This window comes from Mustela putorius, unplaced genomic scaffold, assembly GCF_011764305.1.
Source record: "Mustela putorius furo isolate JIRA1106 unplaced genomic scaffold, ASM1176430v1.1 tig00003858_pilon_pilon_pilon, whole genome shotgun sequence".
NCBI lineage: Eukaryota > Metazoa > Chordata > Mammalia > Carnivora > Mustelidae > Mustela > Mustela putorius.
In genome coordinates this window covers 1,564,641-1,591,866 of record NW_025422010.1, presented here as the reverse complement: position 1 = coordinate 1,591,866, position 27,226 = coordinate 1,564,641, and the positions used below count along the sequence as shown (strand labels likewise).

The 27,226-nt window shown below is 57.0% G+C and overlaps 2 protein-coding genes across 3 annotated transcripts in view; one reads left to right on the top strand and one right to left on the bottom strand.

The window, feature by feature from the left end:
- Positions 1 to 24,603, bottom strand: part of GNAZ (G protein subunit alpha z) — a 52,116-nt gene extending 27,513 nt beyond the window's left edge. Inside the window, exons 1-2 of the mRNA XM_045065235.1 lie at positions 24,374 to 24,603; positions 1,808 to 2,989 (exon numbers count right to left, since the gene is read on the bottom strand). Coding sequence (XP_044921170.1) covers positions 1,808 to 2,530 — 723 coding nt within the window. The 5' untranslated portion in view covers positions 2,531 to 2,989; positions 24,374 to 24,603. The remainder of the gene's footprint in view (positions 1 to 1,807; positions 2,990 to 24,373) is intronic.
- RSPH14 (radial spoke head 14 homolog) overlaps positions 1 to 27,226 on the top strand; it is an 80,013-nt gene that overhangs the window by 44,996 nt on the left and 7,791 nt on the right. The gene's annotated exons all lie outside the window — the stretch shown is intronic.

Genomic DNA, 27,226 nt, shown 5'->3' with positions numbered 1-27,226 from the left:
TCTGGAGAGACCCCTGGATGCACACAGGGCAGATGAGGGGAGCCCTGCTTCCTATCTCCATGACTACTTGAAGCTGTTTATTTCCCCTCCTCCAAGAGGCTGGACTTCCTTGGAAACCTGACAAAAGCCAAAGACCCTCTCTCTGTCCAGAAAAGCGCTCAGACACCCAGCACAGTGGCCACAGCCTGCAGCTACCCACAGGCTTTCTTGGGGCTGCAGGCTCAAGTAAGACTCCTGGATAAACCCAAAGATAAAGCCACCACCTGCCTTAGAAAAGACTGAGTGAAGGACCAAGCCTCTTCCTTGCCATCGCCTGGTCCCTTGAACCCTGGAGGCTAACCCTGCCCCCCATTTCCCAGCATGGTGGGTCCCCCACCATGACCATCATCATCCCAACCCCTGCTAGCCCACCGCCTCTCCAAGCTGCTGGCACCCACAGTCCTATACCACTTACAGCTACTTGCAGACTCCTGTTTGCCCCCATGCCCCTCACCCCCAGGATCAAAGGCCTCTTAAGGGCAGATTCCAGGTCTCTGCTCAGTGTTCCTGCCTGGCACAAAGCTTCCTCCACAGGGCAGCCTGGGTGGGGCAGCTCAGGCCTCCCCCATGCTATCCAGCTGCTCAGCCCCTACCACCACTCCTGGGCACCCAAGGACACTATGGTGCCTTGTGACCTGGACCTTCTGGTTGAGGGCTGAGCTTGCATCGTGTGGCCACCCCCTCCTTGCCAGCGGATTAGCTTCCTTCCCTGCCTAGCAGCTCCCCCTTGAGCCCCCACTGGCTCAGCACCAACCCTCGTTGCCCCTTGGCCCTTCCTTGCACTGCCCCCACTCTCTGGGGCATCCACCTACCACCTGCCTTTGACCTCCTCCTCCACATAGTAGTCCTTAGCTAGGGCTGAGGGCCTGAGAGACTCCCCACACCCACCCAACCCCTGGGGAATAAACCTCAGAAACAGTTCTGAACCCTGTCACCACCAGACTCCCAGGATCCATTTGGACTTGTGGGGTTGTGGTTGCAGTTCCCAGGACCCAGCACAGTGCCTGGGATTGGTAGAAGTTCTGTGCATTTAATGAACTGCTACATGGACCGACACCTGAATGCCTGGCCTGGGCCCTGTTCCCACTCCTGTGTGGCAGAGCTGTCAACCTCCCTCCCAGCCTCCAAGGTTACTCCCCCAATGCACCTTGCACCTGACTGCCCCCCCCAACCTCATGGGAAACAAAGCTCCTCACAGGGCCCAGCTTCCCCTTTCTCCTCCTCAGTGAGCCTTCCTTGACACTCAGGTGTCCAAGGGCCCCTCCTCTGGGCTCTAAGCAACTTGCCCTTGCAGCTAAGGAGCAGGCCCCACTCAGCAGAGGGCGGCCTCCATGCCCTGAGTATTTTAGGCATGAGGTATGGGCTTCTTGTGGCACCGATGTCAGGCCACCTGGGTACCTTGGGGTCTCTGAGCCCCTTGTCAGCAGCTGGGTGAGGGCACCCCTACCTGGTAGAGCCTGAGGGTACGGTGATTGATACTCAGAGGGCATTCAGAGCGCTGAGGGCCTGCCGGGGCCCCGAGGTCAGAGTGGGACCTGTCCATGCTAGGGTAGCCACTGAGAGAGCTGACAGCAGGCGCTACCCCAAGGTCCTTGAGTGCCCATGATGGCCACCACGCCCCACACCATGCTCCCTGGACAGTTCCTCAGCACCGTGGCTCCCCTGACTGCAGCCTCTCCGGCCGTGCCGGCCCGTACTCTCAAGCCCACCCACTTCCAAGGAGCCAGCAGTGGCAGCAACAAGTAGAGGAAAAGCCCGGCACACTCACCGTCTGGTTGTCCTCGTAGAGCTTCAGGTCATAGCCACTAAGCTCCACACAGAAGATGATGGCTGTGACGCCCTCGAAACAGTGGATCCATTTTTTGCGCTCCGACCTCTGCCCGCCCACATCTACCATCTTGAAGGTGAGCTCCTTGAAGGTGAACTTGTTCTCCACGATGCCCGTGGTCATGTCCCGGGAGCGCAGAATGTCCTCAACGGTGGGGATGTAGTCGGGCGCGGCGATGCGCTCCAGGTCGTTCAGGTAGTAGGCGGCGTTGTCTTCCAGGTGGTACTCGCTGGAACGGCCAAAGCAGGCCTGCGCCCCAGGGTCGGCCCACAGCCGCCGCATGACGCCCAGCAGCTCCGGGGTGATCTCGCCCTTGCTCTCGGCGGGGCCCGTGAGCGCGAAGAGCTGGACGGCGTCGTAGGCACGATCCGGGTTGTGGAAGTCGATCTTGAGGGCGGCCAGGGCACGGATGATGCGCGTCAGCGAGTCGATGGCGTTGTAGATGATGAGGGGCTTGTACTCCTTGCAGGCTTCCAGATTGAAGCCCCCGCTGTGGATGATCTTCATCTGCTTCACGATGGTGCTCTTGCCAGAGTTGCTGGTGCCCAGCAGGAGCAGCTTGATCTCACGGCGCTGCCTCTGGCTCTCTGAGCGCAGATGGCGGTCAATTCTCCGGGACCGCCGTGCTGCCTCTTTCTCCTCTGAGCTTTGCCGACATCCCATGGTCCGGCAGCGGCGGGCCCAGATGCAGAGCACGGGACGGGGTGCCTCTCCCTGTCGCCACCAAGCAGGAAACGCTGAGATGCGAGCCAGGTGTGCCCAGCAGACAGAGCCCTGCTGCCCTCGAGGTGCTCAGCGTGGGTGGGGGGGCAAGGCCATGCCACACTGCAGCCCCTGCCCCAGCACCTCTTCTCCAGCTGGCATGGTGATCGCCTGGGGGAAGGAGGTGGCCGGGCCCTCCCTCTAGGGCCACTCCACCTGCCCAGGCCACCGTGGGACCCGACGGGCCACAGTCATTCCCTGTCCTCCTGGTGGTAGGAAGCTGTACTCTAGCGTCTGCCTAGGTTGCTGCCGTCGGGCTGCTGGTTGCTGCGGCGGGGCTGCTAAGCGTGGCTGCAAGGCCAGCCACCAGTGCCGCGGGCGCTCCCTGCGGCCCCCCTGCCTTGGGCATCCGCCCTTCACCTGCCAACACAGAGAAGAGGGTGAGCCTCCTCCCACCACAGGCTGGGTGGTAAAGGGAGACCTCGGACCTCATTGGGAAGCAGCCCAGAGAACAGTGAATCAAACCCCCTCCCTTCTTCGGACCTCTGCTGAGTTGCGCCCAAACCCACAGCAAAACAAATGTGCCTGAGAGCCATGCCCCGCACCCCTCCTGTGAGCCAGTGTGCCCGGAGCCTAGTGCTTGAGGAGAGCGTGCCCAGAGCCATACGAGGACTTTAACCTTAGTGTTTTCGGAGTGAGGGAGTGAGCCTGGGGCCCTGCCGCCCCTCCCTGCCCACTGGACCCAGCCAACCTCACCCTCTCAGAGCCTCAGTCTCTGGGTCTGGTGGTGGTTAGGATTCAATACAACGATCCAACTGTGATGGCCTTCCCCCACCTCCCTCACTCTCTCCTATAGCTGCAGGGGCTGTACCCACATGTGCCACAGCATCAATGGGGCTTGGCTCCTCCTTGGTTTATGGTGGGGTCCCATGCCAGGGTAACTGGGTAATCCCCCTTAGCACCTCTCGTGGGACCTGGGTCATTCCTGCTCTCTCTCAAGGCAGGACATTCACAAGGAGAAGGCTGGCCAGTGCTGGTATAAGCAGATAGGCAAGGAGCAGAGCAAGGCAGAGGCCCCAAGCTGGGAGCCCACAGGGTGGACAGAAGCCTGGCTCCTGGTGGGTGAGGTAGCAGTGCGGGAGGGGAGGGGAGGCATGGGCAGGGTGGGCTGAGTTGGGGTAGCAGGGGCTATGGGGTGCAGGGCAGCACCCAGGTGTGGGAGGCAAGCCAGCACAGAGTATATCTGAGGGCACTGGGAATCGCTGAGTCCAAGGCAAGGCAAGAGGGAAGTCCACAGGTTCCGAGGTCCCAGGCTGTGTCTTTCATGTCCGTGCTCCCACACTGATGGTCAATAAGGAACAGTTGTGCTCACACCCTGGGCAGGGTGTCAGCACCTCAGCACCCAGCTCTCAGCTACAAGCTCTTCCCAGGCCTCTCCCAATGACCTATGAGCCGCTGGGCCAAGGCCCTCCCCACTAGGGCAGACCCAGAGCTCAGGCTCTGCCCCCACCTGGCAGCCTGCCCCACACAACTCTTGCCTCCTTCCTGCAGCCTCTGCCCCGGCCTGGCTGTCTCTGGCAGCCTCCTCATTCTGCTGTAGGCAGCCTTCATCCCTCCCCTCTAAAGCCCCCACCTGCCTCATGGCAGGCCCGGATGGGAAGGACCCAAGGCCAACAGACACTGAGAGCCAGGGGCCTCATCTCGTTTCCTCAACCGTCCATGCTCCCAGCTGGCCTCTGTGCCTGTCAGGCCCAGCAGTTCTGCTCTGAAGCAGGCCCTGAGGCCTGTTCTTTCCCTGGACCCACCTGCCTCCATGGCCAGGGGGCCAGCAAGCACCTCTCATGCTACCTTTCCCCCTCAGTCGAACCTTCATGTGCATGCAGAGCACTGGATGATGAGTCTCATCCCAGCTGTGTGGCCTGTGCACTTGACTCCACATTACAGAACCTATCCCTCACCAGTCTCGAGCATCTCTTAGGGGTAGAGCATTCAGTGCAGGGCCTGGAACCCAGCCAGGGGTAGCCAGTACCCTAGTGTCCTCATCACCTGTGATTGTCCCTTAGAACCAAGCATGGCCTGTGTGCTCAGCCCTCGTCCCCTGGGGCCTGGGAGCCGTGCAGTATCCTGCACACCACAGGCACGCAGTAAGCACAGGTGGAGAGAGGCTTAGGCATGAAGAAGCTGAGGAACTCTGCCCTTCATCCACAGTCCCACTGGGCTGTGAGTGGGGGACATGACCGCCATGTACCTGCCATGTGAGCAGAGGTCAGGGAAGGAATTCAAGCAGCAGTGAGTTCTAGGTTGTGGGATCACAAGGGTCTTTTTATTTTTTCTTCCTCTTCTTTGCATTTTACCCTATTTCGTATCTTCTTGAATGAACTTTTATTCTAAGAGAGGTTTGTTTGTTTGTTTTTTTAGATTTTATTTATTTATTTGTCAGGGATAGAGGGAGAGAGAGCGAGTGAGCACAGGCAGACAGAGAGGCAGACAGAGGCAGAGGGAGAAGCAGGCTCCCTGCAGAGCAAGGAGCCCGATGTGGGACTCGATCCCAGGACACCGGCATCATGACCTGAGCTGAAGGCAGCCGCCTAACCAACTAAGCCACCCAGGCGTCCTTCTAAGAGAGGTTTGTAAACAAGTATCAGGGCATTAACAAGGCCCTGTCTCTCATGCCACCCAGGCTTGCCTCTCTCCATCCTGGACTATGAGAGTGTGGAACAGGGACCTGGTGGCTGCTCCCTGGGTCCTGCTGATGAGCCGGCAGGCCCTCAGGTGTAGAAAGGAGTCCAAAATCCCGCAGCTGCCCAGGGCGCCTGGGGACCCCCCTGCCAGTGCCCTCCCTCCTGAAGGCAAGGCCAGCCATGCTGGTGGTGCCCCATGTTGTCACTATTGTTTTCCTTAATTTGTGTTTGAGTATCTGAGGTCTACTCAGGCCCCAAGTGGCCAGTTTTCCCTGGGCTGGTCAGTGATAGGGACAAAGGTCACACCTGAAGTGGCAGGTTCCTACCACCGTTCGCAAGACAAGCAGCAACCAGGCACCTAGACAAGCAGCAACCAGGCACCAAGTCTACATGCCTCGAGGCACCCTGAAGTGACCTAACTCTTAGGAAATAGTCTAGCCCAAAGAGGTGACACGGCCTGGGGTTGTGCCGGAAGTCCCCTGCCTCCATGTGGAGTTACACCCAAACGGACCAAAACACCGGCCACATCCTCCCAGTGCCATGCATGATGGCCCTGTGGCCAGATTCTTTTTAAACCCAAATCCCTCCCCTTGCAGCTTGGGCCTGAGGAGCCTGCCAAGCTGAGCACAGGACTGTCCTCCAGAGGGCTGTCTTGGCCAGCTGGGGCTGCTGCTCCTCCGTGGCCCCTTGCCTTGCTCCTGTACTGGAACCCAACCTTATCTTCACAGGTCAGCTCACGAGTGCCTGCCACCCCACCAGCAGGGCACCCTGTCCCCACCTGTAGCCTGTGCCTCTCTCCTCTGTGCCCTCCCTTTCTCTGGTTTCTCCTGCCAGGCTGGGGTTTCCTTAGAACAATGGTGATGCCCTTACCGAACACCAAATACAAAAATTAACTTAAAATGGATCAAATACTTAAATGTAAGACCAAAACTATAGCAATCTGAGGAGAAAGCATAGGTCAAGAGCTGCATTGTATTGCATTTAACGATGGTCTCTTGGATATGACACCAAAGGTCATAGACATGAAAAGGAAAAAAGAGACAAACCAGACTGCGTAAAAATTACAAAATTTTGTGCAAAAAAGGCAAAAGGCACTATCAACAGTAAAAAGGCAAATACAGGCTGGAAGCAAATACTTGCAAATAAAATAAATTTAAAAAATAAACAAAATTAAATAAAAAATAAAGGGTTAATATCTATAATATACAGAGAAGTAAACCTCAGCAGCAGAACAAATGACCTGACTGGAGATTGGGTGAAGGACTTGAATGCACATTTCTCCGAAGAAGATAAACACATGGCCAGTAAGTGCATGAAAAGATGCTAGGTAACACTGACTGTCGGGGCAGTGAAGATCAAAACCACAGTAAGACACCACCACACACCCAGAAGGATGAGTACTATATTTTTAAAACAACAACAACAACAACAAGAAAAGGATGAACAAAAATTGTCTCCCTTACATACTGTTGGTAGAAATACAAAGTGGTACAGCTGCTACGGAAAATAGGAGGGTGGTTCTTCCTCAAAAAAACCCCTAAAAATAGAATTACCAGCAATTCCACTTCGGGTATACCCCAAGAGAATGGAAATCAGGGTCTTGGAGAGATTTTTGTACACCTGTGTTCACAGCAGCACTAACTACGACAGCTAAGAGGTGACAGCAACCCCAGTGCCAGCTGACAGATGAGTGGACACGTAAAGCACACTCACAAAGGAATATTATTCAGCCTTAAAAAGGAAGGACACCTGCTACAACAGGGATGACCCTTGAGGATTTCACACTCAGTGAAAGAAGCCAGTCACAAAAGGACCAATACTATCATTCCATGTCTAGGAGGTCCTTAGAGTTGTCAAATTCATAGAGACAGATGGTTTCACAGCATTATTAATGTATTTAAAACCATGGAACTGCAAACTTAAAAATGGCTAAAATGGTAAGTTTTATGTCTATTTTAACTCCAAAAAAAAAAGTCTTCTGGGTAAGCTACCCCCAAAATAAAAAGAGTGAGGAGGCCATGTGGTACAAGAGAAAGAGGCAGGCCCCCTGCCTGGTCTTGGCTTTCCCCAACCAGTGGAGGGCCACTTGGGGACCACATCATCCATTCTGTGGACTGGAATGCCTGACTAATGGCCCCCAGCTGGTACCAAGATTCGCCCACCTGGTCTTCAGTCCAAAGCCCCCCCTGTCCAAGGAGGTGTGACTTGCGTTTTGGGGAGGTACGCGCTCCACAACCCCAAGGCCGAGAGCGGGGCTTCTGAGAATCAGGAGAGCAGTTTGGGGGCAGTGGGTGGGCAGCCTGGGGCTGGCCATGTGGTCCTTGACCAGTGTAGCCACAAGGCAATGTGGGAGTAAAGGGGAAGGAAACACAGTCAGGAGGCGATTGTGTGCATCAGCCCAAGTCCAAGAACTTCTGCCATCTGCATGGGGCAGCCACCAACACTCACATCTGAGGTGGGTCCCTCTTTTAGAGGCACCCTCTTCATTCAGGTCACCAGAACCAAACAAGCAGAAGGCCCACTCAGAATTCTTCCTACAGCTCTGCAGGGCTCAGCTATGTCCCAGGGCATATCAGTCTCTGTGCCTTGGAACTGGTGGCAGGAACTGGGCTGTGCACAGATACAGGGAGGGGAGGCCTGTGAACAAGTGTCTGTGCCAAGGTCCAAAAGGGACCTCAGTTTATTCCCATTCTGAGGCCTGGCTTCTTTGCCTTTATGTGAGCTTCCTGCCAGTCCTCTCTCAGTCTGATCCAGGGCTTTAGGGGGCCTCCTCAAACTCCCTAGTCAGCCCAGGGAAAAAGGACCAAGGGCTGGATGACCACATTGTTTCCTGGTTTGATAACTGCTCATGGGTCCCCAGTGCCTGATACCCACAGTCCCCTTACCACAGGGTCTGGCTGGAAATTACTGAGGCTTCTGGGTCTGGCTTCTGGGTCTGACTGGAAATTACTGAGGAATGGGTGAGTGAAAGACTGTACCAGGCAGAGGAAGGTCATGTGCAAAGGCCCTGTGGGCAAGGGGAGAGAGAGACCATGGTGTGAATGGGGAGCTGAAGGAAGGTCAGAGTGGCTGGACAGAAAGGAGAAAGTCACAGGTGAGAGGAGGAGGCAAGGTTGGTCAGGGGCACCCACTGTGTGGGTGCATGGTTATGACCATGTGGTTGAGTGTGTGTGTGTGTGTGTTTATGTGTGTCTGGGGTCACACACAGGCAGATGTGTCTGTTCGCAGGACCGTGTATGTGCATGTGCACTGGTCCAGGCATGCGCCTGTGTGCAGGTCCACGGACATGTGTGGTAATGTGTAAGTGCGTGCACGTGCCTGTGTGCAGCTACCTGTGGCATGCAGGGAACAGAGGACATACCACATACAGAGGGCCACAGCGTGAAGCCAGTGAGGTGCATGAGAGGGGCCAAGGGGAGGAGCCGGCGTTCCTTACCATTTAGCAGAGTTGGGCCTTTGAGCCTGGCACCTGGGCTGGGGCGGGGGGCACTGCCGAATGAAGCAAAGACCCATGCCTGAGTTTACACAGGTGGAGGGAGGTGAGAATTAGATCAAAGGCAGCAAATGATCTGTGATGGAGAAGGGAGCCAAGCTGCACATAAGTAGGGTCGGGGGTGCTGTGGTAAAGGTTGCTGGTCCATGAAGTGGGCAGGGCCTGCTCCCTGACAGGTAATAGAGCAGATGGTGAGGGGAGTGGAACTGCCGTTCCAAAGGTGAAAATGTGCTGGGCCAGTCTAAGGGACAGGAAGGAAGGTGGATAGATGGTGTCATATGTGAGGGGCTGGCAGTAGAAGGTCACTGTCTGAGCTCCAGCTTTTTCTCTGAGAGAGCTGGATGCCAGCGAGGGTTTGAATGAAGAGTGCCCTATATGTGAATCAAACAGGATGGACTCCTGCGTGCAGCTATCCAGGTGACAGGGCAGCGGCGCGGGCACGGGCTAGGGGCAGGGGACACACAGGCTGTATGGTAGATGGTGTCTGGCGACAGAGTGGTGGTAGGGTTCAGGGCACCCTGGGGTCTGGCTAGCAGGCTGGGAATGGGGCCATTCTGGGAGAGGGGACGCTGGGAAGAAGTGGCAGGCGTGCCATGGTGGGCTCTGCTCCGTTAGGGCCCCTCCCAGGTCTCCCTAACTTACCTACTCACTTGCCTATTACGTAAAGGCTGGCAGGGTGCAAACCCCAAACCCAGAGTCTATTGAGGGGCCCCTCAACAGAAAGCTGCCCACAGCCTCAAGGCCAGACACTTGGGCACACACACCACGTATTCTCTTTAAGACCTTCCCTGCCCTGCCCCCAGGCCCCCGATCCTGGTTCCTGCTCTCTGCCTGACAGGCTCAGCCCGTCCTCATGTAGGAGGGGCTGCCCCCTTCCCCCAGACATGACCCTCTCCAGTCTCCACTCCCATCACAGATGCTAAGTAACAGCCCTGAGCCAGGGGCTGGGAGTAAGGTATTGCCTCCTCTCTGGGGCCTTTCCACACTGTGGCGCTCTGTACCCCGGATGCCCACCACATCAGGAGCCGGCTCTCCCCAGGTGCGCCCCACATGGCCTGGCACAGAGTCATGGCCACTACTGTCCTCAGTCATAGCTGAGTTAAGGACCTGGGCAGAGCAGGGCAGAGCCAGGCTGTGTGACACCAGTCCCCCACCTCGGGCCCTCCCCCGAGAGGAAAAGAGCCCAGAGTCAAGGTCACCAAGGTGTTGCTGCCCAAGCCAGGCTAAGCCAGAGGGTCGCCAGGGAGAGCAGACGGCTTATCAGCTTACAGGACTGGAGAAGGCCTGGCCTGGCAGGCGGGGCCGGCTCATCACCAGGCACCCACTTCCTTGGAGGGGGGTGGAAACAAGAAGCCAAGCCCCTCACTCTGTGGACTACTCCCTACCCAAGGAAAGCCCACTCCACGCTGAGTCCCGGACCATCAGAAAGGGGTGAGCCAGGGAGGGGAGTTTGGCCCCACTGAGGAGGCAAGCCCGCAGCTAGACTGAACAGAGAGAGAGGCACAGTTGTGTCTGGTGTCCAAGCAGAGGCCACTCAGATGGCCAGCTGTGGGGCGGGGATGGGGGACACGGGTAGAACCCCAGAGGCAGAGGGCAGCCCAGGTTTCAGGGCCAGCAGGCAGGGTTAGACCACACATACCCAGGGCATGCACAGGCCCCAAGTCTTCCCTCACACACGCCCCCAGCCTGATGCTCCCTGGAGTGCTCAGCCCCCCTCAGTGTGAGGATCGTCAGTCTGAGGTCCTGGCCTTTCCACTGACCCAGAGCTGCCTGCCCATCGCCCCCTGGGGAGGCCAAGCATCAGCCTGCCTGGGCAGGGCTATGACTCAGCACTGCTGTCCCCTGGCCCCACCCACCACCCCAGCTTGCTCAGATACCTTCCGCTTTGGCAGCAGCAGCTCTCCCACCTGCCAGCTCCACCTTGGCACCCAGCAGCTGCTCTGTGGTGACCTGGAGCGGGAGGAGGGTGTCGGCCCATCCTCGGTATCTGTGACCTCAGGCTTTGCCGCATGTCAAGGCCCCTGGGCAGAGCAGGGAGGACCCTGCTCCAAGTCCCTGTAGGCCCATGGCTCGGCGTCTGCAGGCACTGGCAGGAGGACAGGCGCATTGGGGCCCACACACCTCTGCCGCTGAGCTTGGCTGGCCTCGGCTGGCAGGTCAGAAGGGGTTCCCATGGCCTCCTGGGGCCAAATTCACCCAGGCCATTCCTATTTTCTTCTTCTAGAGAGCGGGTCCCCCTCCCTGCCCTCTGGAACTGCTGTCCCTGCGTCAGCTCCCACCGTGGCTCTATTTTGGAAACATCAGGTCCGGAAAAGCCTCTGCCTGCACGGTCACTGATTATCAGTTTTCCTCCCCTCTTAGTAAGGAAATGGTTCCCACTGCCCTTTCATGCCTGGCGTCCTGGAATCTGGTGTTCTACTTTTCAGTTGACATTTGTCCTCCCTCTTTCCTGCCTGAGTGTCGTGCACTGGGTTCCTTCTCAGAGCCCAACCTGGACCTGCGGGGCTCTTCTTGGCAGCTCCTCTGTGGTCTCGGATAAGCCAATGACCTTTCCGTGCCCAGTTCTTCTGCTGGGTCGGACTTCCCTTCCCTTCCAACTCCTCGCCTCTTCCTAGTCTGAACAGGGCGAGGCCCGAGCTAGGGCATCTGCCTCTCCAGCACCACTGTACCCACCCGCTAGCCCTCCACAGTATCAGTGGCCCCTTCTGTATGCCATACAGAGGTAGGAAGGAGGGTCTGAGGATCGGGGGATCTGAGCCTGCAGGGCTCAGCTTTCCCACCCTGGGGACCTCTGTTCCCCCCAGCACAGCCTGCTCACCCGCTCTCACTTAGCGTTGCTCTTTACGTTAACCTGCACTTTTTACTGAAATGGCTGTACTTTAAGAACGACTTCATATTCCTACTTAAGTGGAAAGCTGGAGTCACCACAGGCAGAAGTAACCTAAACTATGAGCTGGTGTCGCCGCAGCTTGCAGGGACGCTGCCTGTGGAAGGGCCTGCAGAGTTCTCGCTGTTTGTTAAATGACCAGGATTAGTGCACTGGAGGGTGCGAGAGTCACACTGGCACCAAACAGGGATTTTCTCCTTGAAGGAAAGGGATCGAGAGCAAAATGAAAAAGGATTACCCTCCTCACGGGGAGGCCGGGTGCTGCTCCCAGCTGTGGCCTCAGGCCACCTCATATGATGTGAGCATCACGGAACCTGAGCCCAGAGGTCCTCTACCCCGGGGGCAGAGGCAGTGGGGCTGGAGGGTCAGTACTGCATCCCTTGTCCTAACTCAGAGGCTGTCTGTCATCTCAGAAAAGGGTGCCATCCCCACCTGTTGCTCTCTCTTCTGCTTGGTTCCATTTGCCTGTTCATCAGGGCACCCCTTGCTGCTTCTCCTGTCACTAAATGGCCTAGCAAGAGGTGCACTGGGCATCTGCATCCAGGCCCTCTACCCTCAGATCCAGACGAGCAGTCAATCCGTTAACCACTGGGCCCCAAACAAGCACCACTGTGCCCTCTGGGAATCAAGCCTGGTGTGCAGAGGCTCTGCTCTGGACTTGGGGACATGGGTTGGGGAGGGGTGTAATAAGCTGAGTCTGTCCTGAGGAGTGCGTGTTCTGGCTGGGGGGATTGTGAGCATGTAAGTCTGCAAGGTTACTTCTGATAAAGGGACAGCACTATGGAGGCTAGGGGTGCGGAGTCATGTGGCAGGAAGGTCCAGGGAGGTGACACTGGATAAGACAGGATCATAAGAAGCTGCTGTTCTGTGAAGGTGGGAGGGGGGCCAGAGCAGGAGGCATGCAGGATGGGGATACCTAAGGGTACACTGCCCCAGGTGGTTGGTTAGGCCGCAGAAGACCCTGCCGAACCTGGGCCCAGCTCAGAGCAGGCCCACCCAAGCCTCATCCTTCCCATGGTTTCCTAGGGAGTGGCTCAGTGATGGCTGCTGTGGTAGGGATTCCCGCCCCCAGGGGCCAGAAGGCAGAAACCGTCCTAACTGAGACCCTCTTTCTCCCATGGAAGTGCCTTTGGTGGGGGTAGAGGGGTGCATCAACCCACCCCAGACCTGTGGGCAGTCTGCTGCCACTCCCTGTGTGGGATGCTGGACATGTGGGTTCTCCCGAAAGGCTGGCAAAGCAAGGCCAGCAAGTGAGGCTGAATGCACCACATCTCCCTCACACATTAGAGCTCGTGGGCCTGACCGACAGCACGTATGGCAGAATCTGGGTCGGCCCATTCCAAATGCCTGGATGGTTTTTGACACAACAACACATACTTCTGGATGAAAAAGTCATATCTTCCTGAGGAGATAAAAGCCCCTGCTTGCCTTGATGCCAGTAATACTGGATGGGGACAGGGATATAACACCCTCCTAGGAGCTACCCTCTAGGGAAAACCTGGCTCCACACCCCATCTCTTTCTTCCTGTGACCCCTGCCAGAAGCCTGGTCCCCGCCTCCCTGGTTGTGTCTCCTGTTTCCCATGCCACAGTGCTCCGCCCCACCCCACCCCACTGAAAACATCTCCCTCTGAGGCCAGGCAAGATCCTCTCTCCCTGGGAGGGCTCCCTGACCACTGCAGTGACAGGGGGCCCCCTTAGAGCCTGAAAGGCTCAGTGGTGACTTGCCACCTGGCCTTGTGTGATCTTGAGTGAAGTGTTGTGTGCCATTGGCTCAATGCTGGACTGGACTTCACCCAGGACTGGCCCTTCCTTGGCCTCTGGGCTGCTGGCAGGCCTGCACGCACCTACCTTGAGCATACCCACCAAGCCCTTGGGTGGGTCTGGCCTCCTGCTCGAGGCCCACCTTACTCTCCCTCTCCCTCTCCCTCACCAGCTCTGTAAAGATGTGCAGAACAGATGGATGGGTAGATGGACGAAGACCAAAAATTACTGGTTCACAGCTCCAAAGCTTCCCAGAACTCCCTTCTGAGTGCGTTACCTCACATGACCTTGACTGGGGGCCTGCATGGAGGGTCTACTGCTGTCCCAAACTGGCCCTCTAGGACCCCAGCAGGGCACTTGGACCCCTCTGCCTGTGCCCACCCTTCCCAAGCTGTAGGCAAGATCCTCCAGAACCCTTCTGCCTTCCCCTCCTACCACCCCTGGCAATTTGCCCTGCCCCTTCCTGCCCTAGCCAGCTTGCGCCCCGCCCCCGCAAGCCTATCCTGATCATTTCTCTTCTTGCTGAAAATAAGACAGAAGCCCAGGCAGGGTGTAGGGGGAGACAGTGCATCTCTGCACCCTGGCCCTCCTGCCTGGTGTACCAGCATCTCCTGGTCTCCCTCAGGCTGAGGAACACCCAATTGCCTGCAAGTTACTCCTGGCCCTCTTCCCTGGGGTGGTCCTGAGGAAGGGGCTTCCAGGTTGGCCTGTCCAGGAGGGAGCTCTCCAGTGTGGTCAAGCAGCCCCTTCCCCAGCCCTTGTCTGTCACAGACAACCTTTCTAAGTAGAGGGACCTACCCCTCCCTGTTCTCTTGTCAACAATACCACCAACCCTATAGATAATTATATATACCATAATTATGGGTATATTTTTAAGATCTGTTAAGGACCAAAAGTTGTCACCAAAGTTGGGACTGCTGGCTGGTTGGCATATTGAAACACGATGTAAAGCAGGGAGTCATAAGAAATGATTCTGAACTTTAAGCATTTTAACTTAAAACAGAAAATCATAAACTCCTCCCCCAATTTGGGGGGCAGGCCATCTTTTCTCAGAGCATAGGCTCACTTGCTGGAGTTGCTGTCACTGTTCCTTCTCAAACCACAGCACGCTACGGGTGACATCCAGTAGACTTTCTCCATGTGGCGTGTGGTGGCAAAGTAACCGGAACCTGAATCCTGGGTTATCATGGTTCTCTGTCCCCGTCTTACTGCTGTCTTGCCTACACCAAACCCAATCATAGCTTTTACCGAGGCTTTCCAGAGCATCCACTGAGTTTCCACAAAAGTTCCCCTTACGTTCATATTTCATCAGCTTGTACAGTATTCAAGGGCGCAGTCACAATGCCAAGTATGGATGGCACCCACAGGTTTGGGCCAGACACCACTGACTCTAAGCGGTGGGTGCCAAAGTGCAGGGCACATTCTCCAGTGAGCACAGAACACCCCTATTCATCCAGTGAGTATTGGTGATGGGGGTAAGAGGGTTTCTGAGCACCATGCTTTCTATACAGTTTGTAAATGATCCATCATTTCATTTATCACAACAGCGTTTTTGAAAAACGGGAGCATGTGCACACGTGAGACACTTTGGAGCTGGGGAAACGTGGCTCCACACCGATGGGTTCTCTGGTGCCTCCCCACAGCCACCAGGGCCCTGGCTAGTGGGTTAGCTTATCCATGTCCGCCCAGCTGGCCCGACTGGCCTGGCACTGGCACCCTACAGGTGGGCTTCCCTTAAAAGTAGCCCCCCATTTCTTGGCCCCTTCCTAGCTCCCTGCTTATTTCAGAGCCAGAGGCAGGTGGACAGGAGAAGGACCGAGGTTGAGTGCACCGTGTCCCCAGCTGCAGAGAGGCCCTGACAAATGGCTCTACCCCAGTGAGGCAGGCTCTTGGCCTCAGGGTACCGCTGAAGATGAGGAGGGAGGCCCTTCCCTGCGGCATCATACTGTCCCGTGGCTCCGGATGCCCACAGCGTGAAGGCTGACCAGATGAGATGTGATAGCGTGGCCTGAGGAACACTGACTCAGGAGGAAATCAGGCCAGAGATTTCTCTGGGCCAGGAGCAAATAAATAAATAAAAACAGAAAGGTTCAACATACAAGGGGGAAGGAGGCCCAGATGGGCAGGGAAGACACGTAGCCCTGAAAGTTGAGTGGAAGGGGTTGCTGCCTGGGGTGGAGCCTGGCTCCCTGTTTCTGTAGCGAAGGTAACTGGTGACTTTTGGTCAGGCCCAGAAGCACCTGGGTGGAGACTCTGATTTAACCTCACTGAGTCTCTTGCCCTGCAAGTTCCGGCCTCTGAGTGTGGTGGCCCAAGATCCCATCCTCCACCCTGGCTACCCCCCAGGCCAGACCCTCTTTGCTGAGGACTCTATGGGCCAGGCAAGTGCATAGCTCCTTCCCTGAGCCCCTCCTGCCACCACCCTGCAGCTCCTTTCTTGGCTTTCCCACCTGGAAGGTGAGCACTATCTCCCATCTGTTCCCGTTTTCACCTTGCCCTACTGCACCGTCTGCTTCCCCAGCCTCCTGAACACATGCGAGCCTGCAGGCTGTGGGTCTGGGGCCCCTGCCCTCTTACCTTTGCCCAGCCACCCCTAGGAGTCTGCAAACCAGCAGCAGCCTCTGACCTGTTGATGGGGTGCTCAAGAAGCAGAGCCTGAAATGGGGATTCTTGGGCCCATGACTGGTTGAGGGAGCAAGCTCAGGAGAGGGAGAGACAGAATGGGGCCAGGGAGGGAACCAGGCGGAGGTGTGGTTTCAGATGCCTTTTTAGTGCAGCCTGATCCCTGGGCACTCTGGAGCCTGAATGAAATCAAGGCTGTCCCATCTCGAGGGATAGGGCAGAGCCTCCCAGGGCCCAAGGCAAGGGGTGCAGCCATGAGCAGGTAGGTAACACTGATGTGGTGGGGGACAGTGCGCCTGCAGGGAAGGGGATCTGAGGGCACCTGTGGCGTCTACCGCTTGCCTTCCCTCTGCCCACTCCGCTCCCTTTCTGACAGAATCCAGAGCCTCGGGTCAGGGCTGGCCTCAGGAGAGCCCTGTGTCTGCAAATAGCCACCTACCTCCCAGCCCCCAGCCTCTCACTGGAGACTGCTACAGTGACCTCTCAGACACCCCTTCTCTCTCCTGGCCCCGGCACTCTGCGCCCCCCAGCAGCCAGGGGGATCCTTGTCGTGTTACAAGGCAGAGAATCTATCTCTCCTATGCTCAAAACCTTCCCATGGCTGGCCACCTCAATTCTGAGCCAGAGTCTGGGGCCCCAGGGTGTGTGCTCCCCCCACTCCACCCTGCAGCACTAGCCTGCCTGCTGTCTCTCAAGTGTCATCCACACCTCAATTCAGGGCCTCTTCCCTCCCCCTAGAACACTCTTTGTCTAGAGAGCCAATCCATCCTTTCCCCAAATGGCGCAGAGGTGCCCTCCTGCCCATCCTATTTATGACTCCCCAAATGTCTCACAACACTGTATTTTCTAACATCGTGGCTGCATAACTCCCTTATCATATTTACTGCCCTCCCCTACTCACATTTACAGAACGCCAGCTTCACAGGGCAGGGGCTGTTGGTCTGTCACTGATGTGTCCCACACGCCCACAGGTACCTGACAGGGAGCAGGTGCTGAAAAATCCACCTCAGCCCTTTGTACTGAGTGAGGGAAGGGCCAACTCATCACTGGGAGGGGACAGCAGGGACTTCTGGGAAGTTTTCCAGAAAGGCCCTTGGCCTTCCCCCAGATGGACACCACAGATGTGTGGCCCCCTCCCATCTAGCCTTGGCCAACTCTGATACTGCTCTGCCTCTGAGCCACTGGCTCAGGATGTCCCCTCATCTACTAAACCTATCAGGACTGGGCTCCCATTGCTGCCACTGAAAGCTTGCCCCCATCCCGACTCTACCCCAACCTCAAGACCCTGAGGTTCCCTCACAAGCCCTGGTCCCCACTCTTGGCCTCCTCATCCAGCCCCAGCCTTGCTGTGCCAGTGACAAGCCAGAGCCTGGGGCTGCCGCTCACCCTCTGCCCCAGGCCTCAGCAGCTACAGCGGCCATTCCCTCCACACTCCCCCTACCAACACTGGTCCTCCATTCTTCACCTGCCACAGGAGAGCCCCAGAACAGCCAGCGAGACAGGACTACCACACACAAGGATGCAGGCCACAGAGGAGCTGAGCCCAGTTGAGGAGCTCAAGAGGCTGGGGCAGGGATGATGGGTGTGGCATGGCTGTGGGGCTTCCTGGAGGGGGCGGGTGGTGTTGGGGCACAGACAGCCCCGTCAGTGCTTCCACGCCCTCCTCCCTGCCATGGCGTGGGGCAGGGCTGGAGATGTGCATGCATACGTGCGTGGTGTTATCAGGAAATCGATGCCTGGCACTGGCCCAGTGTTTAAGGGAAATGAATAGATTTTGGCCGAGGACAAAGAGAGTTTGATTAATCAAAAATTGGATAATGGAAGCAACACTCTAATTATTTTTCTTCCCAGCATTTTATCGAGAAATATGTTTGCACAGCATATCAGAGGTAACGGAGTGGGTGAGGGAGGGTGACCACGCTGGAGGAAGATCAGCTTGGAGACAGGGCCACTGCACCTCATATGTGCTGATGGGGCAGGCTGGTGGTCTGGATGGCTGGGGTCCTGGTGGTTACTTCACGGGGCCACAGGAAGCAAGAGGGGACATGAGGTACAGGCCAGAGGCTGCACACAGCCGGGACAGCCTGGTTGCAGAAGATAGGGTGGGTAGGGGTGCCTGCTGCCATGGAGGCCAGGGGGTGTAGAGGTAGGGTATTACTAGCTCAGGTCATCAGGACTTGATGGAGCCAGGGTGAAGGCTGTAGGTGTCAAGTCCTCTAACCCTTGGTCAAGGAGGGTCTTCAGAAGTCCCTCTGGGCAACTGGAGCAACTTCCCATGTTCGCCCTGGTGAAGCTGCGTGAGCCGCCCCATGGCTAAGGTTTGACACAACCACCTGACCCCACGGGATGGTCCCCTGACCCTCCTTTGTCATTCCCTCCTTCTGCCTGCACTGTCCTCACTGCTACAACACCATTTTTGTGGTCACCTGGGGTCCTAATTCCAGGCAGCCTACTGCCTGTCCTACTGCCAGGATCTTGACTTGCTCTCTTAGGACAGCTTCCCATGGACATGCCACATGTCACGACCATTTGAAATGCCCATGTCTGACCAAGGCCTCATCCAGGCACACCCCAACACTGCAGGGCCAGGTGTCAGCCAGAGGCCTCTGATTTCCAGTGGCAGGGACCTGTGTCTGTGATGGCAGTTTGAGAAGCTGGACAGCCACCTGTCTTGGCTTGGGAGTCAACCACAGTCGGGCCTCACTGGCGCCCAGCCAGTGGTGTCCTTCTGTAGGTGGTTTGTGTTTGTCTGTCAAACCTAAAGCCCGATCACACATTGGGGACCCAAAAGCATAACTGGGGAGTGGAGGACTAAGCTAGAGCAGTGGTTCTCCAGTGTGAGGGCTCCAGCCATCTGGGGGTGCCCAGCCTCTGCATGAATGTGGCACAAAAGCTCCTGTTCGCCCTGTCTCTTCACCAGTATTTACTTCCCCCTCCAACGGTGATTTGCTGAGACCCTACTGTGGCAAGGCCAGGCTCTGGGGGCTCGATTGACAGTGGGAAACAGCAGACAGAGGTCTTGACCTCCTGGAGCTTACATTCAGATTCAGGAGAGATGGTAAACACAAATAAGACAGGTAGTAGGTGACGTCATGATGAATGCTAAGGGGGCAAATAGACGCAACCACCCACCGGGGAAAGCCACCCTATCTTCTCCCCATGTCTCCATCTCAACTGTGAGGACAAAACTGAGGTAGAATTCAGCCCCCTCTTGGAGAAACTGGTAGTAGAAGTGAGCCGAAGGCACCTGCCCGCTGTACTCCACAGCAGATCCCGCTGCTGTCCCAGTGAATGCTTATGTCTGGGCTCTGGGGGAAATGTGCACAACTGAGCCCACTGTCCTCTGCTCCAACACCACAGCCTTGACCTCCATGACCCAGAGTGGCATGGGGCCTTGCTGAGGGTGTTAGGGCTCAGGTCCCAGAAGCTGGTCTGCAGCATTCTGCATCCCAGGGGTTGGGGAAGGCTGTCAGTGGAGGCAGGGTCTCTTTCGGAAAGGTTTGCTCAAACCACTGTCCGTTCTGCCGGGAGAGCCACGGTCAGCCTGGACGAGCCCTCAGGGATGAGTGTGTTTCTGGTTAGAGGCTGCTGGAAGGAATGTGGGGCTTGACACTGTGAGGCCTCTCCCTGCACCGTGGTTTTTAACAGTCTCGCTTCTTAGCACTTTTTGATGGATTCTCCAGGGATGTCTCTAAGAGAGAGTTATACCTTAATTTAGAAGCAAATAACTTAAAACTCTGTGATGTAGCAGATTCCTTTGGAAAAGAGATGAACTCAAGGAAGCCACTGTTGTGTGAAGCCACCCGCCATGCTCACCTGGGTCCTTCCAACGGACTGCCCAGCCCTCAGCCCTCAAGTTGCGCCCCCTGCCCAAGGCCACAGGGGGTCAAGGGACAGAGAGGGCAGAAGCAACACTCACAGGAGGCCAGGGTGAGGTTCGCAGGCTGGCTCCGACTGACCCTAGTGGCCCCAAGTGCTAAACACAGCCCACATGCCCCCATGGCACTGCCCTCCCAGTGCCAATGCTCTGTTGTCTTGAAAGATTTAAAACTTAACAAGGGCCCCACAAATTATGTAGCTGGACCTACCCACCATGTTGCTTAGTCCACACGCACCCCACACATACCTCAATGTTTGCCTCTAGAGACCCGCCCCCTTGGGAACATCCTCTTCCGCACTGCCCCCACCCCCCTTGGCAGCAACCTGTCCCCCATCATGTTGCCACCATGATAGTGCTTCTACCTTACTTGCTCATCCATCTTTCTAAATCTCTACTTTCTGGAAGCTCCTTCTCAGCGCATCTTCTCAGTGGTGAGGGCCTCGAGGCCTGACTCAGTCCCTCTAGACCAACTTACCCTTGATCTCCAAGTACCCTTGGCCAGTCCCACACACCTGGTGCCAAGGACTCCAGGTTTCTACCTCCAGCCTCGCTCTCTCCCCTTTGACCACCACATAACAGCCATGTCTACCAGGGTCTAAGCCAACTGCCAACTTCCCGCGTCTTTCTTCTCTGCCAATGCCACTGCCATCCCTCCAGAGCTGTCCTTGCCTCTTCTCCATCAGCAAGTCCTCCTTAAAATAAATCCTCAACCAACACTCTTCATGACCCCTACTGTTTCCACTGCCCTGTGTCAGCAGCCTCCTCCCCCCAATTGCTGTAACGGCCCCTCATGGCCCTCTGGTCTTGCCCCCATGCCCATCAGCCACACAGGTCTTTTAACAGTGGAAGTAGTTTGAATCTCTTCTCTGCTCCAAACCACCCCAGGGCTTCCTGCCTCACCAGGGCCTGCAGAGTCCTACCTGAGCCACTCCATAAACCACCCCACCCTATGGGGCTCTGGCTACCTGGCTTTCTGGTGGGGCCCCCAGCAGCTCCAGTGCCTTGGCACCTGCCCTCTCCCTCCGGATGCTCCCCCCCATCAGTCACAGCTCACCTGCTGCTCTCCATGGTACTATGCCAATGGCCCCTCCACACAGCGGCCCCCTGACCCTCCCTCCCTGTACTCTCTTCTTTAGTTCTCTTCATGACACCTACCTTACCTGGCAGTCAGTCACACAGGTGTTGTGCAAGCCTCCCTGAGTTTCCATGAGGGCAGACACTGTGTCTGTCCTGCTCCTTACCTTACCCCGTGCCTGGCACAGCACCTAGCACCCGGCAGGTTCTGGTAAATATTACCCAAAGGAATGAATGTATGCACGAACCATTTCCGTCACCTCGGGCTCTGGACAGAGGGCTGACATCTCCTGTGTGTTCCAGGAGTGGTCAGACAGTCCCTGTGGTTAGTTCCTGTGAGTTTACTCCTGTGAAGCATCTCCCCTGCCAGTGTGGACCTGTGTAAAGGGGCGAAATCCACAGGGAGGACCTACGTAGGGACTGGTACAGGGACCAGGCAGGGAACTCTCGGCTCTGTTGATGAATGAAGACAAAGGAACTTAGTCAGGATAGGAGTGACAGGGCCAGGGCCTGACCCATGTCTTTGGAGGCCTTGCCTGGAGGCTCTCCCCTCCCCCAGGGGAGTCTGGGCCTTCCCATGTCATTCCCCGGTCTGCCTAAGCTGTATCAGGCCACCACTGTGGGGCTTGTCCTCAGCATCTGCCCTGATGCCTCTATCCATTTCCTTTTGCCCTCTTTCCTGCCAACCACAGTGCCTGCTGGCCTGCGCCTGGAGGCTCAGTTACCCCAGGTTTCCTTCCTGGGGTTGTGGGAGAGCAGTGTGCTAATCTACCTCTTCCAGAGTTCCTGCAAGCCCTGCTATAGTCAGCAGCAATGAGAATGCCCTAGGGCCACATGTCATTTTAGGTCTTCTGAGGGCTGGCAAGGGGACAGTACAGGGCTACCTCATCCTCGCATCCAGGGAAGGAAGGCACAGTACACACTGTCATCACATGTGTGTACCCATGAGAAAACCATACAGCTAGGTTGAGGCTGCTGAGGCCACACCCTGAGTGTCAGGCCAGCCTTCCCACCATGCTGTTCTCTATCCCATTAGAGTCCTACAGGGGGTCTGGGTAGCCTTGCCAAGTCCACCTGGTTACCCAGAAGTTCCTGGAACCACCCTAGAAGCTCCTGAGATCTGGACCAAGGAATTCCTGAGATTCCAGGAAACAGAAGAGCTGAGAAGTTGGGGTCAAAGGGAGGGATTCACTCTGTGTCCCAAATCTAGAATCCCAAAGCAGGTGCCCAGAATGTGGCCTGGCAACAGGGACAAGAGTGAAGCGGCTCTGTCCCTCTTGGCCTGGTCCGTGCCCCTACGGGGACAGGCAGGCCCTGCTTTCACCACAGCAACATGAGCCTTGGCGAAAAGACTAAAGTAGGTGTGTGTTTGGGGGCTGGGGGATTGGCTACACAGATAAGTAATAAACAGCCCCTTCAGAGGGAGAGTGAAAACATCCCTGGGAGCAAGCAAGCAAGCAGATCTAGGGTGGGAAGTGATACTGGCCTTCCAAGGGAGAGAGACTATGTCTTATTCACCTCCTGTTGCAGAAGATCAACGTCTGTTAGAGGAACACACCAGAGTTTTAAATCAAATGTCAGAGTCTTATCCCCGGAGCACGAGGAATGCTGAAGCCACACCACTTCATCCCATGAGATCAGCCCCTAACTGGAGGTTCTCAAGCCTCTTTGATTACTATTCACAAACATCCACGCCCCAAAGGGGCAGAGTCACCAGCTAAATCTCATTCTCCATCCTGGCTAGGAAGTGGGCCAGGCTGGTTAATCCAGTACCCTGACCCTCTCCATGAGGCAAGGTGCCTGGAAGGGGAGTCCTAGGCTGCAAGGAGCCTAGAACTGGAGTCTTTCAAGCTCTTCCCAGGCCCACACCAGCCCCTAGGTCACAGAGCTGCTCCTCTTTACAGGTGAAGAAACTGTGGCCTCCATCAAATAGCCACTGCTAACAAGAAATGGGATGTTCCATTTCCCCAGCTCCGTCAGCCCCTGGGCATCTCCCACCAACCCTTCCCGCCATACCATCTGTGCTTTCCCAAGCACATCTTATGCTCCTGCCAGACCTAACTGCCTGAGTGCCCTCTTTGCGCTTTGGTCCATTTTCTCCTCTCTGTCCACAGTGCCCACCCCAGCTGTGCTCACATCCTTCAAGCTCTAGTTCAAATGTCACTTTGCCCATAAGCCTGTCTAACTCCAGCCCAGGTCATCTCTGAGGTCCCTCCAGAGGCCACCAGCATCCACGCTCAGGTTTGGGTTATCTGAGCAGAGATGTTTCTCCCCTGTGGGGTGGTGAGTCAGTCCTGGGAGGGCAGGCCCAGTCCACTCCCACCTCAGCGCCAGGCTCTGGGGGAGCAAATGCTCAGTAAATATTTGTTTAATTGAATTTGGCCAAGAAGCCTCCTCCAGACAGAACCCAAGGCAGCAGGAGTGAGTCCCCAGGGCAGGGAAATCACTTGGGCAGGAGGGAGCCCATCAGGGGCTGGGCTGCCTCACCAAAACAGGCAGACCTCGCCTACCAGGCGGGTCCTTAAATCCTGAGACAGGGACTCCAGGGAACCCTGGTCGCAGCACTGCCTTCCCATCCTCTTCTCTCTTGTGACAGAGAACCCCAATTCTTGGCCTAGGCGGATTCCTGCCATCATCACCCAGGCAGGCTCAGCACCGCCCTGCAGACAGAGCCCCCTTGGATCTCCCACAGGATATGGAGCCCCAGCTCAGAGGCCCTTACATCTCTCCCCCCAACACCCCCTAACACCCCCACCGCCTTTTAAGGGAAAAAAATATTGAGCCAGGAACATATGACAATCGCAGCAGGTCGATACTCATCTCTTGCTCTAAATGCCTCCAAGGAACCTGTTCTCTACAAGACCGATGACGGAAAACTGCGAGCCACTCGGCCCGGGGCCCAGGCCTCCGGGGCCCTCTCCTCCGTTTCAGCCAAGGCCACGCGTCGGCGCTCCAGCCGCCCAGGGTCGCCTCCTCCCCGCTCCCCTGGGAGAGAGACCCCGCCTCAGAGCCTCTCCTGCAGGTCGTCTGGCCCCGTCTCCGCACCCGCGGCTGTTCTGGGAGGGGGGGGGCGGGGGGGGGGACACGGCATCCCTGGCAGCCCCTGCCCACCTCCCGGGCCCGCAGCCGCCCCATCCCTCCGGCTCCTCGGCCGAGTGGTGCCCCTTCCCAGCACCTGCCGGGCCTGCGGTCGCCCCCTGCCCACCTCGCGGACATCTCCGTCCCGGTCGCCCACACCCCGGTCAGGCATCCCTTTCGCTGCTCCCCGGCGCCCCCAGCCCGGGCGGATCCCTAGCACAAAGGCCCGGGCGGGGCCCCGGGTGGGGGTGGGGTGGACGCCCCAGCCGCTCCCCCAGCACCCCAAGGTTCTGCTGCGCGCCGCGGCCGCGGGTCCGCTCACTTACCTCCGGGCCGCCGCACGGTGCATCGGCCGAGCTGCTCCGGGTGGGGCGGGGCGGGGCGGCTAGCGCGGGCCGCGGCGCCCTCGTTCCGCACTACGCGGGCGGCGGCACCCGCGCGGGGACGTGACCGGACCACGGGCGGCGCACACCCTCCGGCCGGCTTGGCTCCCTCCGCCCGCTCTCCCGCGCCGCCCGCCGCCCGCCGCCCGCCCGCGGGTCCACCCGCCCCGCGCAGCGCTGCCGCCGGCAGGGGGCGGAGCCGCGAGTGCAGCGCGTTGCCGGGCCAACCGCGGGCGGGGGTGCCGCGCGCCTGTCGGTGACCACGCGCTGGGCGCCACCGCCCCGCCACAAGCGCCGGCTCTCTTCTCATTGGGCAGGAGTGGCTGACGGATGCATGTGAGGTCCAATGGCAACGGGTAGGGGCGGGGCCGTGGCTCCGGCGCGCCGCAGTCCGGCACGCGCTGCCCGTACCGGCGTCTTTGGGAGTCTGCTGCGCTGAAGCCGCGGAGCTGACCCAGCGGGACCGCTTCTCGCAGAGCCGGAGACTGAGCCTAAGAGTGTCGGATGGCCCAGGCACCCTCCTCCAGCCGCTCGTCTCCCTGGGTTTGAATTCGAACGCAGTTCGGCACTTTATGAGCTCCGCGACCTTGGGCAACCAACTGACCTCTCTGAGCCTGTTTTGCAAAGTGGGGCTAGTGGCACCGGCTTCTTTGAATTGTCTCGACAGTCCACTAGAACGCGTAAAAGGCTATGCAAACCCTTAAGGTATACACCGGTGAGGCTGGTGCAGCGATGGGAGGGACATTAGTCATCTTTGCTGCACATTCCCCCAACGTGTAGGGGCTCTTCAGGGTCCCTGGCAATCCTGGCTACGGAAGGTTGCCTTGAAAAGGAGGAGTGGGAGAAGGGCCCAGGATATGTCCCCCAGATCAGAGAGGTGGGAGGCAGCCGGCTCCGGTAAGACCAGGATCCCCCATTGCCGCCTTGGATAAGCTGGTAGAAGGTAGAAGTCATCCCATGGCCAGCAAAATGCACCTGAGCCAGTCTGCCAAGTTTTGCTTTCAATTTCAGCGGGAGCCCATCTGTGGGCCTCAGAGCCAGGAGGGCCCTTCACTCCTGTGCTTAAAAGACTTTGGCCAGAGAGCCAAGATATTAATGCCTCTGTCTTTTCCATCATTATAACCTGAATCTTTCTGTATTCTAGAGCATCCCTGGTAAAAATGTCAGATTCCCCCAGTTAACACCTTCCTTATCACTTTACATCCTCATGGGCACATTATAAGGATCACCCCACACTGAGCAGGAGCACTGGAATTGACCATTGACAGGGGCAGATTGGGTGGTCATCCTAGTCCAGGTTTGTGGTCAGAAGGCAGGGCTAGGGGTCTGGTTCGGCAGGCTGGACACTGTGGCATTGCAAGATTATTCCATTACTGCTCTGGGAATGTTTCCTCTGCTGAGGATGAGATGAGAGACTGTTGAGATGGAGATGTTGAGATGGCGACTGTTGCACTACTTGCCCCCCACCCTCACCCCATGACTGACATACCCACCTGTGAATAAGTTACCTAAACTGTCAGGGACAGGACAGATGCTAGTGATGGGCATCGTGAGGCGAACCTAGACCTGGCACAGTGCTTGCTGGGGGGGCCAGTGAGAACCAAAGGGAGGTGGCCAAAAATGGAGGGGGGCTTCTCTGGGTGTGTGCCTTCAACCCCCCTGGTTGGGTCAGACTGGGCCTCTGCTCACAGGACCACTCAGAGGCCAATGGCTGTGATACCAGTTAGATGGCAGGCACAGGCCCGGCCCTGGTGTGGATCAGAGGTGAGAGGGGGTAGGAGGGAAGCATGGACTGGGCTCTGTTGCCTGTACACCCTTGGGGTGGGGTTATTTCACCTGGATGAGCCTCAGTTTCCTTCCCTGTTAAGGGGGACTCTAGTAAAGGGTCCTTGGAGAGTGATTCTGAGGGGAAATACATGTGGGCACAGGATTAGAGAGGGGTAAGGGCAGTTTCTGTTGTAGGATCAAGGTCCGAATGGAGCTGTTTGTGGGCAAGCCTAGAGGTCAGTGTAGGGTGACCCTCTACTGCAGTCCAGGGTGAGATCAGCAGCTAGCCCATGAAATAGCCTAAAAGGGCTTGCTGCTGCCTCCCTCACCTGAGTCTGGTGGCCACCAACGATCGCAATTCTTCATACAACAATCATTTACTTTGACCTCCTCTGCACAGGCACAGTTCTGGGATTTAGACCCCTGCCTGGTAGACCTTCCTGTCTGTGGGGCAATAATCCACCATTATAGTTGTGTGCAGCCTCATGGAGGAGACCCACTAGGGCCCTGGAGACATGTGGCAGGGGGAGAACTGGGCACTGGGAGACACCAGGATGGAGGTGGCCTATGACCTGGGGCAGCGGAGAAGCATGTTTCAAGGTGGGAAATGCACTGGGTGTGATGGAGCCATGATGCCTGCAGGAACCCATGGAAGCTCAGCTGGAGTGGGTTGGAGCCAGTAAGCAGGTGTGGGTGCCAGAATACAGGGCTGGAGTGGGGACAGTCACACCAGGCTAGTGGCCCTTCTGTGAGATTGGGGATGTCAGCCTAAGAACCACTGGAGAGTTTTAGGATTAGTTTTTTTAAATTTGGGAAGGAGGATGACAAGTTTTGCTTCATATTTGTTTGCTGTATGTGTGGTCCCATTAATGTACATTGTCCTAATATACAGAATCAAGTAACAAAATGTCAACTAGTCAGCCCTCAGAAAATAAGAAAGCAGAGATTCTCCATGAAGCCAAGTTCAGTTTAGAGTTGTAGAATCACTGAGCGACAGCAGGTGTATGGCTGCAGCCAAGATAGAGGGAT